This window comes from Rattus norvegicus, chromosome 10 (genome assembly GCF_036323735.1).
Source record: "Rattus norvegicus strain BN/NHsdMcwi chromosome 10, GRCr8, whole genome shotgun sequence".
NCBI classification, from domain to species: Eukaryota; Metazoa; Chordata; class Mammalia; order Rodentia; family Muridae; genus Rattus; species Rattus norvegicus.
The window spans coordinates 103,894,486-103,909,212 of record NC_086028.1 but is presented as its reverse complement, the minus strand read 5'-3'; the positions used below and the strand labels follow the sequence as shown (position 1 = coordinate 103,909,212).

Below are 14,727 nucleotides of genomic sequence, written 5' to 3'. Positions count from 1 at the left end.
GATGGCCGTGAGCAGGAGGCAATTTGAAATTCAGCTGGAGTCCCTCCATTGGGCATGGGCAGGAGTATGGAGACCTAGGCTGGGAAAGGCTCCCAGGAGTTAGTGGCACAGAACCAAGATGAGGAAAAGGAACACCAGACAGACAGGAGGAGGGGGAAGGCCCTTTCTTAGGGAAAATAGGCTGACATGTTTCCTGCTTGAGTCCCCATGGGTCAGTACACTTTGATGGCACCTGCTGAGCCCTCTTGCATTTTTATCTGTAAAAGGCTACACCACACACTCCTGACCCCTTGCCCTATTGTAGAACCCAAGCATAGCCAACCTGGGAGCTTGAGGCCTGAGAGGGAGGAGTCAGGATGGACCTAGGGAGGGAAAGGAGGTGTTTGCTCCATGGAGAGTGAAGCCTTTCTCCCTGCACCTGTCCAGGACAAAGAGCCCCGCGGGATCATCCCCCTGGAGAACCTGAGTATCCGAGAGGTGGAAGACTCCAAGAAGCCGGTGAGTGTCCTGCTTGTGCCCAGGGTGGGGAGCACTAGAACCTGAGAACCAAAGCTGAACCTCCCCCTCCCCCTCCCCCTGTTCTGATTGTCCTTCCTTTGCAAGTCCGTCTGGTCTGCTTCCTGTCACATGCTGACTTTGAACCAAGACCTAGGGACTGTCTCACAGCTGTGAGCACCCGTAGCCTGGTGCCAGTTTTATAATCTGATGCACTGTATGGCTTATAATTTATAATTCTGATGTACTGTGTAGCTTGGGAGCAACTCACCTGCAGCTCAGTGCGCGCTCCTGTCTGTCAGGAGCGGAGCCAGCCGGTGCCAGGCCAGCATCTCAGCCAGCAGGCCTGAAAACACAGTTGGCGTCCTGGCACGTCCTATTCCAAGCTTCTTTTTCCGTAGGAAGAAACTGTGTCTATGCACTTGTGTGTGCGTGCGGTCACTCCTCAGGAACTAAGTCTCAGGCTGGGGAGGTGGGTTGATGGGAAATCATGAGACAAGAGCTGGAAGGTCACATCCCCAGAGAAACTAGGTGTGATCATGTGTGTCTGTGATCCCAGCACTCCCACAGTGAGGTGGGAGATGGAGAAAAGAGAATTTCCGGAAGCCATGGACTTGCTAACCTAGTGTGTGCAGTAGGAAAACAACACGGAGGCCCCTCTGTCTCCGACAAGGTAGAAGACAAGGGCTGACACTGGAGCTGGGCCTCTGTGTCCCATGCCCACGTGACATGCCGCATTCACATTTACAAGTGCTTGGGCAAGCACACACATACATGCACACATACAAAACACATGTGTGCGCGCATGCACACACACACACACACACACACACACACACACACACACACCAGGCAGGGTGCCTTATTGGGAACTGGGTTTTTCTGATGGACTGGCTGGCCAGCCCCAGCGTCCCAACAGTCTCCCAGCTTCTCCTCCCATTGTTGGCATTGCAAGTCTGTGTGTATGCCACCACACCTGACTTGCTGTTGTTTTTTAAGATTTATTTATTTTATCTATATGAGTACACTGTAGCTGTCTTCAAACACACCAGAAGAGGGCATCAGATCCCATTACAGATGGTTGTGAGCCACCATGTGTTTGCTGGGAATTGAACTTAGGACCTCTGGAAGAGCAATCAGCGTTCCTAACCACTGAGCCATCTCTCCAGCCCTCTATTTTTTATTTATTTTTATTTATATGTTTATTTGTTTATTTTTCGTTTTCAAAACAGGGTTTCTCTATGTGTCCCTGGCTATCCTGGAATGAGGTTTGTAGACCACGCTGGCCTTGAACTGAGATCCACCTGCCTCTGCCTCTTGAGTGCCAGGATGAAAGGTGTGCAGCACCACACTTGGTCCATGCCTGGCTTTGCAAATGCAGGATCAAACTCAGCTCCTCACCCTTCTGAAGCAGGCACTTTACTAGCTGCCTTATATTCTCGCCCTCAGAAGTACATATTCTGAAGGTGTTCTCTGACACCTGTTTCTTGAGAGTAAAAGTAAAGAGTCTTTGGAAATAAATAACACTTTCCTGGGTCAGCAACCTTCTAAACTCTGACTGCCACTTTGTCGTTTTCTTCTCAGAACTGCTTTGAGCTTTATATCCCTGACAATAAAGACCAGGTGATTAAGGCCTGCAAGACAGAGGCTGACGGACGAGTGGTGGAAGGGAACCACACTGTGTACCGCATCTCGGCCCCCACTCCTGAGGAGAAGGAAGACTGGATCAAGTGCATCAAGTAGGTGGCTCCCTCACAGGCAAGCTGTTCATGAGTCCTCCCCTGTACTTCCTGTCCCACCAACTCTGAAAGTCTTCAGGGAGGTTCCCAGCTTGCTTCCCAGCAGGCCTTTGGATTCCTGCCTGTTGGAGAATTAGTAAGCCCTGTCTCCAGCCTAGGTACTCAGACAGTTCAGAGACCCAGGTGGGGATAAGTGTATGAAGAGCCCTTGGCTTTATTAGACCTTTCCATCCAGTGAGCCTGTCCTCAAGACAGTTGCAGATACAGAAACTGAGGCCCATAGGTTCTGAGAGTTGTAGAAGGTCCTTGCATTGATGTAAGGTCGTGAAGCAGAGCCTCAGCCCTTCACCCTGTGATGTGAGAACACAGATGGTCTGAATGAAGGGAGCGGCTTGAAGTCCACCTTTAATCGCAGTCCACGGAGTGAGGCTTACTTCAGGGACAGTGTGGCCTGACTGGAAATAGGTTTTGCAAAGCCCACTGGCAGATTCATCAGCTTTGTCCCCTAGGAGTCACATGAAGCCTGGGCTGACAGGCAGTCTTTCTCCTGTCCCAGGAGGATAGCCGTTGAGCACTCTGGCTTTCTACCCTCTTGGCAATTATTTCCCCCAGTAATATATACTTAACCACAGTCCTGGGTACTGTGGCTGTCGGGAAACATGCAGGTACTTTCCTTAGGAAGTTTTCCTTGTTGTCTGGGCTTCAGTGACCTGGGAAGTGAGAAAGACATGCAGGCCATCAGGTCACAGGCTGTCTGTGTTCTCAGACACAGTTGACTGAGTGTCGCGGACCTACCTCACTCTAACCAGTTAGTACTTTGAATAAGTAACTTCTGAGTGTGGCAGCAGTGAGTGGGTCGGTGCCTGGCTCTGTAAAGATGGTGATCAGAGTTCCTAGAGAAGGAAGCAGGCGGGTGGGGTGGGGTGGGGCAAGGACTGGGGTCACCAGTGGAGTCTTGCTGTCTTTGAGGCGTGTTGCCCTCCTCTGTAATTCCAAACTGCAAGAGCTGCTCTGAGGACTGAGGCGGAGAGCTGAGTGACGGCTCAAGCACACTGCCTTCAGGTAGATATCGTCCCCAAGTGACAGCCATTGCTCCAATCCTAGTCCACAGATAGGGACCAGGCTGCCTCCTTGCTACAAGTCACACACAAGGAGGCTCAGCACAGCCAGTCCTCTGAGCATTGGCTGTGTGTCTGGGAAAGACCTGAGGCTTGGGAGCACAGGGCACCCTGCATTCCTGTGCCCTGCATGTCAGTTGTTGGGAGTTCATTTTTGCCGGTGGTCTAGTGTGAGAGTTGGAACTGTTGTCTCAGTCCAGTAGCCGTCTGACACTGACTCCCAGGGCTGCCCTGGTTTATACCACATTCTGCATGGCCCCAGGCTGCCCTGTGTGGACTGCTGTTTTCCCATGAGAACACACACGGTTTCTGTTAGTGGAATAGGCTTTGGCAGAGGCTCTTTCCCCTCAATGCTCTTTCAAAAAAATTTTGACTGGTTTTATACATTTTAAGTCTCATAAGTGTTTGCTGCTACAGTCAGAAAAGTGGAGAGTTCTTTAAAGTCCTGTGGAGCCTTTGGATGATAGGTCTCTATGATGATGGTAGACCTCTATGGTGATGCTGGGCCTCTATGGTGGATGCTGGGCCTCTGTGGTGGATGCTGGGCCTCTATGGTGGATGCTGGGCCTCTATGGTGGATGCTGGGCCTCTGTGGTGGATGCTGGGCCTCTATGGTGGATGCTGGGCCTCTATGGTGGATGCTGGGCCTCTATGGTGGATGCTAGGCCTCTGTGGTGGATGCTGGGCCTCTGTGGTGGATGCTGGGCCTCTGTGGTGGATGCTGGGCCTCTGTGGTGGATGCTGGGCCTCTATGGTGGATGCTGGGCCTCTATGGTGGATGCTGGGCCTCTATGGTGATGCTGGGCCTCTATGGTGATGCTGGGCCTCTGTGGTGGATGCTGGGCCTCTATGGTGGATGCTGGGCCTCTATGGTGGATGCTGGGCCTCTATGGTGGATGCTGGGCCTCTGTGGTGATGCTGGGCCTCTGTGGTGGATGCTGGGCCTCTATGGTGATGCTGGGCCTCTGTGGTGGATGCTGGGCCTCTATGGTGGATGCTGGGCCTCTATGGTGGATGCTGGGCCTCTATGGTGGATGCTGGGCCTCTGTGGTGATGCTGGGCCTCTGTGGTGATGCTGGGCCTCTATGGTGGATGCTGGGCTGCCTTCTGAGGCTGCCACGCTTTTCTGACAGCACCCTAGGACCATCCCACTGCCGACATATTCTTATGCTTCCCTGGGAGCTCTGGCTCAGCTTCTGTGGAGGATGTGCAAATGCTGGAAACCCTGTAGCATAGTCTCTGTATGCCCATCCCAGCAGAGCAGCCCAGAAGATGGTAAGCCACACTCCAAAGATGAGGAACTGAGACACAGCCAGGCTAAGAACATGGAGTAGTAGGCGAGGCTTCGACCTATATGGTGACTCAGGAGAATACTGTGCTCACCATGGACATGATACCTTTACAGTACCGCTGGTTGAGATGAGGAAGGATAGAACAAGACAGCATTGGGGGAAATATATTTCAGGGTTTTGTAGAAGGCCAAGACATACCTTTCTCTTAGCAGCTGCTCTTTCTAGAGGTTTCCAACAGCCTAATGACATTAGGCTGACATTGCATGTGTCCATCTCGACACTGGATCCAACAGAGTCCAGGCTGCGAGCAGTTACTTGGTAGGCCAGGGATGCCCACTGTCAGCCATGGGGAGACTGTGCCCAATGGGTGTAGAGAGGTTTCCCAGCTCCAAAAGGCTTAGCCGCAGTTAACAGGGCGTGGCATATTTTCATGTGGGCACCATGGGTGCTGCTGCACAAAGACAAGCAGCCAGAAAGGGCCCACCCCAGAGCCAAGGTAGAATCACCTACCCTGAGAATGAATGACTGCCTAGCCTTGTTCCTCTGGAGACTGAGTCCTTGTGGTGGTGAGACTCAGTTAGCTCAGGAGAGCTGAGGCAGGGGCAGGGACTGCAACTACAGCTCAGATACCACCCCACCCCCAATACATACAGACACACAGACAGAGAGAGGGGAGGTGTGGAGACAGAGGGTGAGGGAGGGAGGGAGAGAGACAGAACGAAAGGCTCCAGGTGACTGGTGGCCCATAACCATCACACAGATTCTGCTTCCTAGAAGACCAAGTGGCAGCTCTGTGACCTTACCCACTGCCACTGTCTAGTGCAGGTCAGGTGTGCAGGTCACGTGCACCTCCCTCACTGCGCTGGAGAGGCAGCATGGCTAGAGCCCTTTTGCACTGGGCCCCAGCAACAGCCATCATGCACATGGAGCTGGTGCACATCAGCTCCCAGAAGTCCCTCTGCAGTCCATGGCAGCCTCTTGAACACCATGTGTGGAGTGACCTGTAGCATGTGTTACAGCACAGCACCAGGGCTGCAGAGCACTGGTTGGGGAAATCAAATTCCCACACTTGGAACTCAGCTGAGGAACATAAGATGGTTCAACTCTCAAATGTTAAGTCCTGTTAGTGGGAAGAAGGCAGAAACTCCACAGTTACTTTGTTACGTGTCCCCATGTGTCACCTTAACCTGTCCTGTGGACAGAGTGAGGTAGGTGTTCCTGGTGAGAGCGGCAGCTGACCTGCCTCATGCCTGTTCTTCCTTCTCTGTACTACAGAGCCGCCATCAGCAGAGACCCGTTCTACGAGATGCTTGCAGCACGGAAAAAGAAGGTCTCCTCCACAAAGAGGCACTGAGGGTGCACCAGGGCACGGCCAGCCCGTGAAGCTGTGGCCCCTTCTCCTGCCTCCCCTGAGGGCGCTGTGGAGCCCAGCAGAGGAGAGCAGAGGGCTTCTCTGCCAGTTCCTGCCCACTCCGCTCCTAGAGACTTGCTTCAGCTTTTGCAGTTTTCTAAGTGGGAGACGGGTGGGTGGGCGGAGAGGGCTCAGCTGGAGACGCTGCCCCACTCATGGGCTCTGGAGCTGCTCAGAACCAGCGCTGCTTCACCGCCTCAGCTCAGCAGGACTGAGGGCACCGCAGGGAGCTGGCTCTTTACCTCTAAGTGTTCCTGGCCCAGGGCCTTCACCTCTGCTCCATGAATGCCTGTGAGGATGTACTCTTATGTACTGAGGAGAGAGGAGGAAAGGAAGAGAAGCCACACACTATAAAGATTTATTTTTGTTTTTTAAAGCAAAAGTGAACGTAGCACTGTTCTCTGCCCTCCTGTGCCCTGCTTAGGGAGCGTCCCCTAAAAAGGGGGCTCTGGGGCTGCGGGCACCCCAGGGGCTGCTGCCTCATGACTGTGTGGGCAAGAGGGGCAGAAGCAGGATTGCTGGCAGGGCCCAGCAGACACGGGGAGGCCTCAGGGCCCCAGCAGGGCAGCAGGCAGGCAGTATGGGCAGCTCCCACTCAGTGCCTGTGGGACAGGGTGAAGGTGGTTAGCGCCTTGCCCGGCCCTCAGTACCCAGGCCCACTGCTCTTTAAAATGGAAAGTCTTCATTTTCCTAATAACCAAAACTGTGAGGAGCTCACCCATGGTGCTGGGTGGCGACTGTTTCATAGCTGGTTTTTCTTTCTCCTCCCCAAGAGCTCCACTCCTCGTTCTAGAGGAAGGAGCAGGTCTTACCTGATCCCCTTGGGGCTTCAGCCTTTTCTGCCTCAAAAGCTGCCCCAACTGGACTATTCTGGTGCACTCTGTGGTAGCCTCCAGGAGCAGGGGCCTTGCTCAGTAGGTTGCAGTGCAGTCAGGCAAGGGTAAGGTGGCCTTTTTGTCCCCTGCCCTCTATGGCATGGCATACCACAGCACACACATGAGTGAACCCTGGCCTCCTAACTCAGTGTGAAGGGAGCCATGAAACGCAGCATCTCCTGCCGTTCTCTCAGGGACTCTCAAGGGCAGCTCCTGTTCCTTGGCCAGGGCTAGCATGCCAGTCTAGGCAGAGCAGGTGGCAGGTGATGTCTTGGCACACTCCTCCACATGGCCAAGGCCTTGGTGGCAGAATGCTGCCTCCAGGCAGGTGGAGGAGCCATGGGTCCCCACTGGGCTGTGTGAGCTCAGCCTCTGATCTCAGAAGGAGGTCAGCATCTCTGGAAATAGCTTTGCAGAGAAGGGTGGGGGTGGGGGTAGCACTCGGTCCCTCCTGTGGATCCAGCAGGATCCGGCCTCGAGTGGCTTTAGGTGCTCGATGCTCAGTGTGTGAAGGTGACAGTGACTGCTGAGGTCCAGGCTGGAAACCTGAGCCTCCTGCCACAGAGCCAGTCAATGCCTGCCCAGGCTGTGTGGGGAGTCAGGCCAGTGCCGGAGCCCCTCCTGCACACGGGTTCTCACAGGTGTGTCCCAGGCAGGCCCACACGGCTCAGCGTCAGTCTATTTATCAGAGGTGTACATAATCCACACATAGTTTTTCTCCTTTTAGATTATTTTGTATTTGTTTAAAAAAAGATTTGTCAAAATACAAAGAAATGACTGAAACTTGTTGACAGGGTTTTTAAAAAATATTATTATTATTATTATTATTGTTGTTGTTGTTTCGTTTTTGCCTTGTAAACTAGCTCCAAGGAACTGCAGCAAATAAACTCCAAATCTGCCCAAACCACTTCACGGTCCGCTCTGCTGTGGGTCAGGCCTGGGGTTGGGGGCCGGTATATCCCTGCGGCATGGGTGTGGCCATCCTCAGTGGGGTGGGATTCAAACCAGGAGCTGGGGAGGGGCCGTTTTCTGCTGTGGATGGCATAACAAGACAGGAAGGGGCTTAACCTTTGCCTCCCTTCCTGAGGAAGAAACTCAGCTCTAGGAGCAGAGAGGGCAGCACGGCACTGCTCCTCCTCGTGAGGCAGCTGAGCAGGACAGGAAACAAGAGTTGCCGAGTGGAGTGCGTGGTTAATGGGTCGGAGGTTGGCCTCTGTGCTCTTCTTTTTTTTTTTTTTTTTTTTTGGTTTTTTTTTTCGGAGCTGGGGACCGAACCCAGGGCCTTGCGCTTCCTAGGCAAGCGCTCTACCACTGAGCTAAATCCCCAACCCCTCAACCTCTGTGCTCTTCTTTTCTTTCTCTTTTCCTTGTTGACTCTTGGAGACAGGGTCTCGGGTCTCTCAGGCTGGTCTTAAAGTTCCTGGTGCAGCAGGGCATGGCCCTGAACTTCTGATGTGCTTCCAACTCTCTATAGTGCCGGGATTGCATGTATGGACCATGCCCGGTTTATGGAATTGCCCCCCAGGCTTCCTGCTTGTGAGGTCAGCATCCGTCTGCCGGCTGAGCCGCACCCAGGCCTGAGAACCAGCCGTTCTCAGTACATCGGCGATGAGCGACACAAGACAGGAGACCAAGGAGACAGCTTAGGGGCAGGAGGGGCAGCCCAGTGCTTCCCTCACTGGGTGCTCTTTCAGAGGACCTGGGTTAGATTCCCAACACCCACACTGTGGCTCACAACCACCAGTCACCCCAGTCCCAGATGACTCAGCAGCCTCCTCTGGCCTTCATGGGCACTGCACAGACATGTGGTGCACAGACACACATGTAGACAAAGTATCATACACACAAAATAAAATTCTTAAAAAAGAAAACAATTCCATTTATTGCCAGAAAGAATAAAGTGCTTAAGTGTTTTCAAAGCGTGAGACATACATATAATTATAAAATTATATCATTGAAAGGCACCAAAGAAGACCTAGCCAAAAATCTCATGTTCGGAGAGCAAGATTTAATAGTGAGATGATACAGCCAGGGGTGGTGGCGCACACCTTTAATCCCAGTGTTAGGGAGGCAGAAGCAGTCTGATCTCTTGAGTTCCAGGCTAGCCTGGTCTACATGGCGAGTTCCAGGACAGCCAGGGCTAGGATACTTGTTGAGGAAGGAAGGTTGCCCACAACTTAGAGAGTGCATTCCCTACCCCGCGGTAATCAATGTTTACAATTATGAGCTACTGCTGTGGCTTAGCGATTACCCCTCTAAAACTCCGGTTGAAACTGGATGGCCTGCCCTTGGTCTTTAAAGGTAGGCTCAGTGACGGAGTTTAATGTCTGTTGGGTGAGAAGTAGGCTTTGCTCTTCTCTTGCCTGCCTGTCCTCTGGTGTTTCTTAACCTGGTTCTAAGGTTTGCCTTAAAGCATTCCTGGAGCTTGGAAGGCGATTTTGAAAGGTTCCGGAGTCTTTGGGAGGCGAGACCTTGAGGAAGTAGGCCACAGAGGGCATGGCTTTTGAGAGTGTCTTGTCTTCTCTGCCTCCTATGTGCTGTGAGGCGAGCGGTCTCCACCACACGGTCCTGCAGTCCTGATGCCCCACCTTACTGTATCAGGATCATTAGACCCAAGAACCGTGGATGAAACCTCCGAGGCCATTTTCTAGGTTCCAGGTATTCAGCTCACCCGGGGAGAGCTAACAGCCTGCTCAACTCCATGCTCAGTAGACAGACCTCTGAGCTCCGACTTCCATCAGGGCTGACAGTGGGAAGATCAAAGGTGGCGTCACTTAGTGTCAGAACACGTGTCCTGACAGGATCAGCCCCAGCAGGGACACTGTTCGTGTCCCCTCTAATCCAGGTCTCGGCATCTCGTTCCTTGACATTTGGCGACATTTACTTACCTCCTCGTGGTTTAAATGTCTGTACATATTTGATCAAAGCAAGCCGGCTGGTGTGTTCCACTTGGCTTTTGCCGTTTACACGGCTGCATCTCGTTCCTAAGCATGAAGTCGGGATTGTGTGCAGGACCCCCATCTCTCCGATGATCACCTCGGCTCTGGGCTCCTGCCGTCTGTTGCTCCCATTTAGTTCTCTCTGCTCCCTTAGACGGGCTCCTTGGTCTGAGCTGAGTCACAGTGCTGCATCTCCTGCTGCGGTGGGTCGCACATGCTCTGTCCCAGGGCTCTTCTTAAAGTGGTCGCATTAGAGTTGCTCCCGCCACCTCTTACCTACCCTTTCATTCACTCACCAATTCATTCAACAAACACCGCCTGAGGTCTTCTAGACTAGGAAGCTGAGTACTATGTCCGAAAGGTTGCTTACTGCCGCTCCACCTGAGGCTCCCCTGTGGCAGAAATAGAGAAACTTCAGGATAGGACAGTAACTGTGCTGGGTGCAGGGCAGAGACCACAAGATCGTACAATGTAGGGCAGCGGTGTCAGGCAAATGTGCTCGGGGCTCCTAACACACCCCCTCCTGAGCAATAAATTGATCACTGGTGCCCGCCACAGAGCATCCCGGAGGAGTAGACTGTGGACAGAGCAAACAGCCAAGCTTCTTTTCAGTGTTATTCACAGGCTGAGACGAAGCTTTGGGAAGGTAGGTGGCACAGGCTATCCCTGCTAACCCTTGTGCTGTGCTGGCCACAGGAAGTGACCTCATCACTGTTGGCCAGGGTTGTGCCCTGTGTCTGGAGCCCCTCCTAAGCCCCTCTTTCAGCCGGGCTGACCTTGGACCGTGTGCCCCCGCCTGGCTTGTTTGCCAGCTCTGAGCCTTTTTCCACAGCACTGTGAATGTGACCCTGAGCATGAGAGACACACTCAGTGTTACAAGCTCTCTGGGCCCAGTGGAAGGTAAATGCAAAAAGTCTACTCACTGGGACCAGCTTTTTCTGATACTAGCCAGCATGAGAGGATGCCCAGGGAGGACCAGGCTTGGGCCCAGCTCAGTTCCCACCCATGGTTCTGGTCCTCCTGTTAGAGGCTGTCTCGCTGTAGAAGGAATCCCAGTCCTTGAGAAATGAAGTTGATCTTCCCAGTATCCGATGCTTAGCATCCCTGGGGAAAGTGCTGGCCCTCTTAGCCTCAGTTTAAGGCTGAGACCCGTCTCAGGCTGGAGCAGGGGTGGGGGTACTGGAAGTGCAGGAGCAGAGGAGCACTGACCCCCTGTCTCCATCCCAGGCTGTTCTATCATATCAGAATGTGACACAAACCTCTCAAGTAAGTGTGTGGGAATTTGGCAGGACTAACAGAACCAGTCACAGATATGTCATCATTCTATAGTTCCATGCATCCTTGGTGCGTGCGTGCGTGTGTGTGCGTGCGTGCGTGTGTGTGTGTGTGTGTGTGTGTCTCTGTGTGTGTGTGTCTCTGTGTGTGTCTCTGTGTGTGTGTGTGTCTCTGTGTGTGTCTCTGTGTGTGTGTGTTTGTGTGTGTCTCTGTGTGTGTCTCTGTGTGTGTGTGTGTCTCTGTGTGTGTGTGTGTCTCTGTGTGTGTGTGTCTCTGTGTGTGTGTGTCTCTGTGTGTGTCTCTGTGTGTGTGTGTGTGTTTGTGTGTGTCTCTGTGTGTGTGTGTGTCTCTGTGTGTGTCTCTGTGTGTTGTGTGTCTGTGTGTGTGTGTGTCTCTGTGTGTGTCTCTGTGTGTGTGTGTCTCTGTGTGTGTCTCTGTGTGTGTGTGTGTCTCTGTGTGTGTCTCTGTGTGTGTGTGTCTCTGTGTGTGTCTCTGTGTGTGTGTGTGTGTTTGTGTGTGTCTCTGTGTGTGTGTGTGTGTCTCTGTGTGTGTCTCTGTGTGTGTGTGTGTCTCTGTGTGTGTCTCTGTGTGTGTGTGTGTCTCTGTGTGTGTCTGTGTGTGTGTGTGTTTGTGTGTGTCTCTGTGTGTGTGTGTGTGTTTGTGTGTGTCTCTGTGTGTGTGTCTCTGTGTGTGTGTGTGTGTGTGTGTGTGTGTGTGTCTCTGTGTGTGTGTGTGTGTCTCTGTGTGTGTCTCTGTGTGTGTGTGTGTCTCTGTGTGTGTCTCTGTGTGTGTGTGTGTTTGTGTGTGTCTGTGTGTGTGTGTGTCTGTGTGTGTCTCTGTGTGTGTCTCTGTGTGTGTGTCTCTGTGTGTGTCTCTGTGTGTGTGTGTGTCTCTGTGTGTGTCTCTGTGTGTGTGTGTGTCTCTGTGTGTGTCTCTGTGTGTGTGTCTGTGTGTGTGTGTCTCTGTGTGTGTGTGTGTTTGTGTGTGTCTCTGTGTGTGTGTGTGTGTGTCTCTGTGTGTGTGTGTGTCTCTGTGTGTGTCTCTGTGTGTGTGTCTCTGTGTGTGTCTCTGTGTGTGTCTCTGTGTGTGTCTCTGTGTGTGTGTGTTTGTGTGTGTCTCTGTGTGTGTGTGTGTGTCTGTGTGTGTCTCTGTGTGTGTGTGTGTCTCTGTGTGTGTCTCTGTGTGTGTGTGTGTGTTTGTGTGTGTCTGTGTGTGTGTGTTTGTCTCTGTGTGTGTCTCTGTGTGTGTCTCTGTGTGTGTGTGTTTGTGTGTGTCTCTGTGTGTGTGTGTGTGTGTGTCTGTGTGTGTCTCTGTGTGTGTGTGTGTCTCTGTGTGTGTCTCTCTGTGTGTGTGTGTGTTTGTGTGTGTCTGTGTGTGTGTGTTTGTCTCTGTGTGTGTCTCTGTGTGTGTCTCTGTGTGTGTGTGTTTGTGTGTGTCTCTGTGTGTGTGTGTGTGTGTGTGTGTGTGTGTGTGTGTGTGTGTGTGTGTGTGGCTGGCTGGCTGGCTGGCTGTCCTCTCATACCGAAGCTTGGCTTGTTTTGTTTTGATTGTTTTGTTGTTTTTATGTGTGTTTGGTTCTGATTTTAGTTTTGGTTTTGTCCTTTTAAGACAGTCTCACTATGTCGCCTTCCCCGTACAAACCAGCCTGACTTTGAACTTGAGCAGAACCAGTCGCTCTGCCTCCTTAACTCCCAAATGCTGGGACAACAAGCCTGTGCCACTATACCCAGCCTCTGGTCCGGTCTATAGGCTTTTTGCTAATTAAGAATCTCACTTTAGGGGTTGGGGATTTAGCTCAGTGGTAGAGCGCTTGCCTGGCAAATGCAAGGCCCTGGGTTCGGTCCCCAGCTCCGAAAAAAAGAAAAAAGAAAAAAAAATCTCACTTTAAGGAGTCAGAAGAGAATCATCTCTGAGTTATCAAACCAGAAGAGAGCCCATTGCTAGAGTGCCTGAGGCTGGAGTATACCTGTGGCCTACCTGGTCCGGGTTAGCAGGTTAAGGGGTGGAGGCAACAGCCTTGGTAACTCCACACATTCATATCCTGGGGAAGTAAGGACACGGTGCCGCCAGGCTCCCATCCAGGTGAGTAAGGACACGGGTGGTTGAGGTGGAGGTAAGGGTGTTGACAGAATGCTAGCCCAAAGCTGTAAGCAGACAGCCTTGGGGGAGAGGCCCAGAAGGAGAAGGCTGGTGTGGGCTGCTAGGTGGATGCCCCATGGGGTATCAGAGGGAAGAGACGGCAGGAACTACTTAGCTGGTGACCCACAGAGACCTGCAGAGCACGGCTCTTTCCGAGGTCATTATCACTCCTTCGTGTGGCAGCTCCAGGGCATGTGCCACACATGCATGTCCAAGAGGGACTTGAGCAATGACAAGGCCAGCCTCTCCAGGAGCAGGTTCATTTCACCAAGGGCCAGAGCAACCCAGCGTGGACAGGTCTAGCATGAGTAGCCAAGTCCCAGGGACTTCTAATAACACAGTTGGGCATGGCTGTGGGCATACCAAGCCGCGGTATAAATCTATACATCCGCCCTCCTGCAGACTGCAGCTGAGTCTCAGACACGTGTTTCAAGGACTCTGTCAGAAGACAGGAGTGTAGCACATAGCATTCTGCAATGGGTGAGCACCTCAGGCCAGTCCTGGGCTCCCTTCAGGTGAGCACCTTCAGCCAGGTCGCTGCAGAGATGCCCAAGTGATTCATTTGGTTTGGTTTGTGGCAGGCTCTCAGTCTTTAGCCCAGTCTTTGCCTGGGACTCACTATGTAGCCCAGGTTAGCCTCAAACATACAGCCATCTTCCTCACTATGTAGCCCAGGTTAGCCTCAAACACACAGCCATCTTCCCACTCCGGCCCTTTAAAGTGCCAAAAATACAGCTTGAGCTCCTAGTGGCTGACTTGAGTTGTTCGTATTACGTGCAGCAGGGGGAATGCTGAATGGACGCTCAGGGGAAGGCCCACTGAGGCACCTGCCTGTGCCCGTGAGGACCTGGTTTTAATGAACGAACTGTGGGAATTAGAAGCCAAGCATTTCCCAAGCAGCCAGGACATAACCTGATGTCAGATCCTAACGGAGTAACTGCTGAAGAGCTCTGCTGAGAGATGGTAGGCAAAGGACCCAAGGTTACCCCAATCCCAGGAAGCTGCCGGCCAGGGCAGTTAGGAATTACATTTTGGACACCGAGCATTTGCCTGTAAAGGAGTTGGTGTTTTAGGTTCCCGACACTGGCTCCTCAGTGGAACCATTGACTCAATAAATTCTGCATGCTTACAAGTTGGTACGGGTCCACGAGGAAGAGGGCATTGAATCCTTTTCCTCTGTTGGATGGGGCACAGTACATAATGGTCTAAACAAGGCAAATTGTGGGAAGTGACCAAGGTCAGGTGAGGAAGCATCTTTCCAAAGAAGAAGGAAGTTTGTTCTAATATTTATTTGTTGTATATGTATGAGTGCTTTGCTTGTGTGGATGAGTACCACATGTGCCTGGTATCCATGGAGACCGGGAGAAGGTGTTAGATCCTCGGGAGCTGTAGTTGCAGATCAGATAGTTGTGAGCTGCTACATGGGTGCATGAACTCCTCCACA

At 52.4% G+C, this 14,727-nt stretch overlaps 1 protein-coding gene across 4 annotated transcripts in view; it reads left to right on the top strand.

Moving 5' to 3' along the window:
* Cyth1 (cytohesin 1) overlaps positions 1 to 7,837 on the top strand; it is an 83,121-nt gene extending 75,284 nt beyond the window's left edge. For 3 of the 4 annotated variants that reach the window (XM_006247784.5, XM_063268306.1, XM_006247785.5), the window contains exons 11-13: positions 427 to 498; positions 2,080 to 2,234; positions 5,920 to 7,837. In XM_006247784.5, coding sequence (XP_006247846.1) covers positions 427 to 498; positions 2,080 to 2,234; positions 5,920 to 5,998 — 306 coding nt within the window. In that variant the 3' untranslated portion in view covers positions 5,999 to 7,837. The remainder of the gene's footprint in view (positions 1 to 426; positions 499 to 2,079; positions 2,235 to 5,919) is intronic. The other variant, NM_053910.1, reaches the window with a different exon arrangement.
* Positions 7,838 to 14,727: the final 6,890 nt, after the last annotated feature.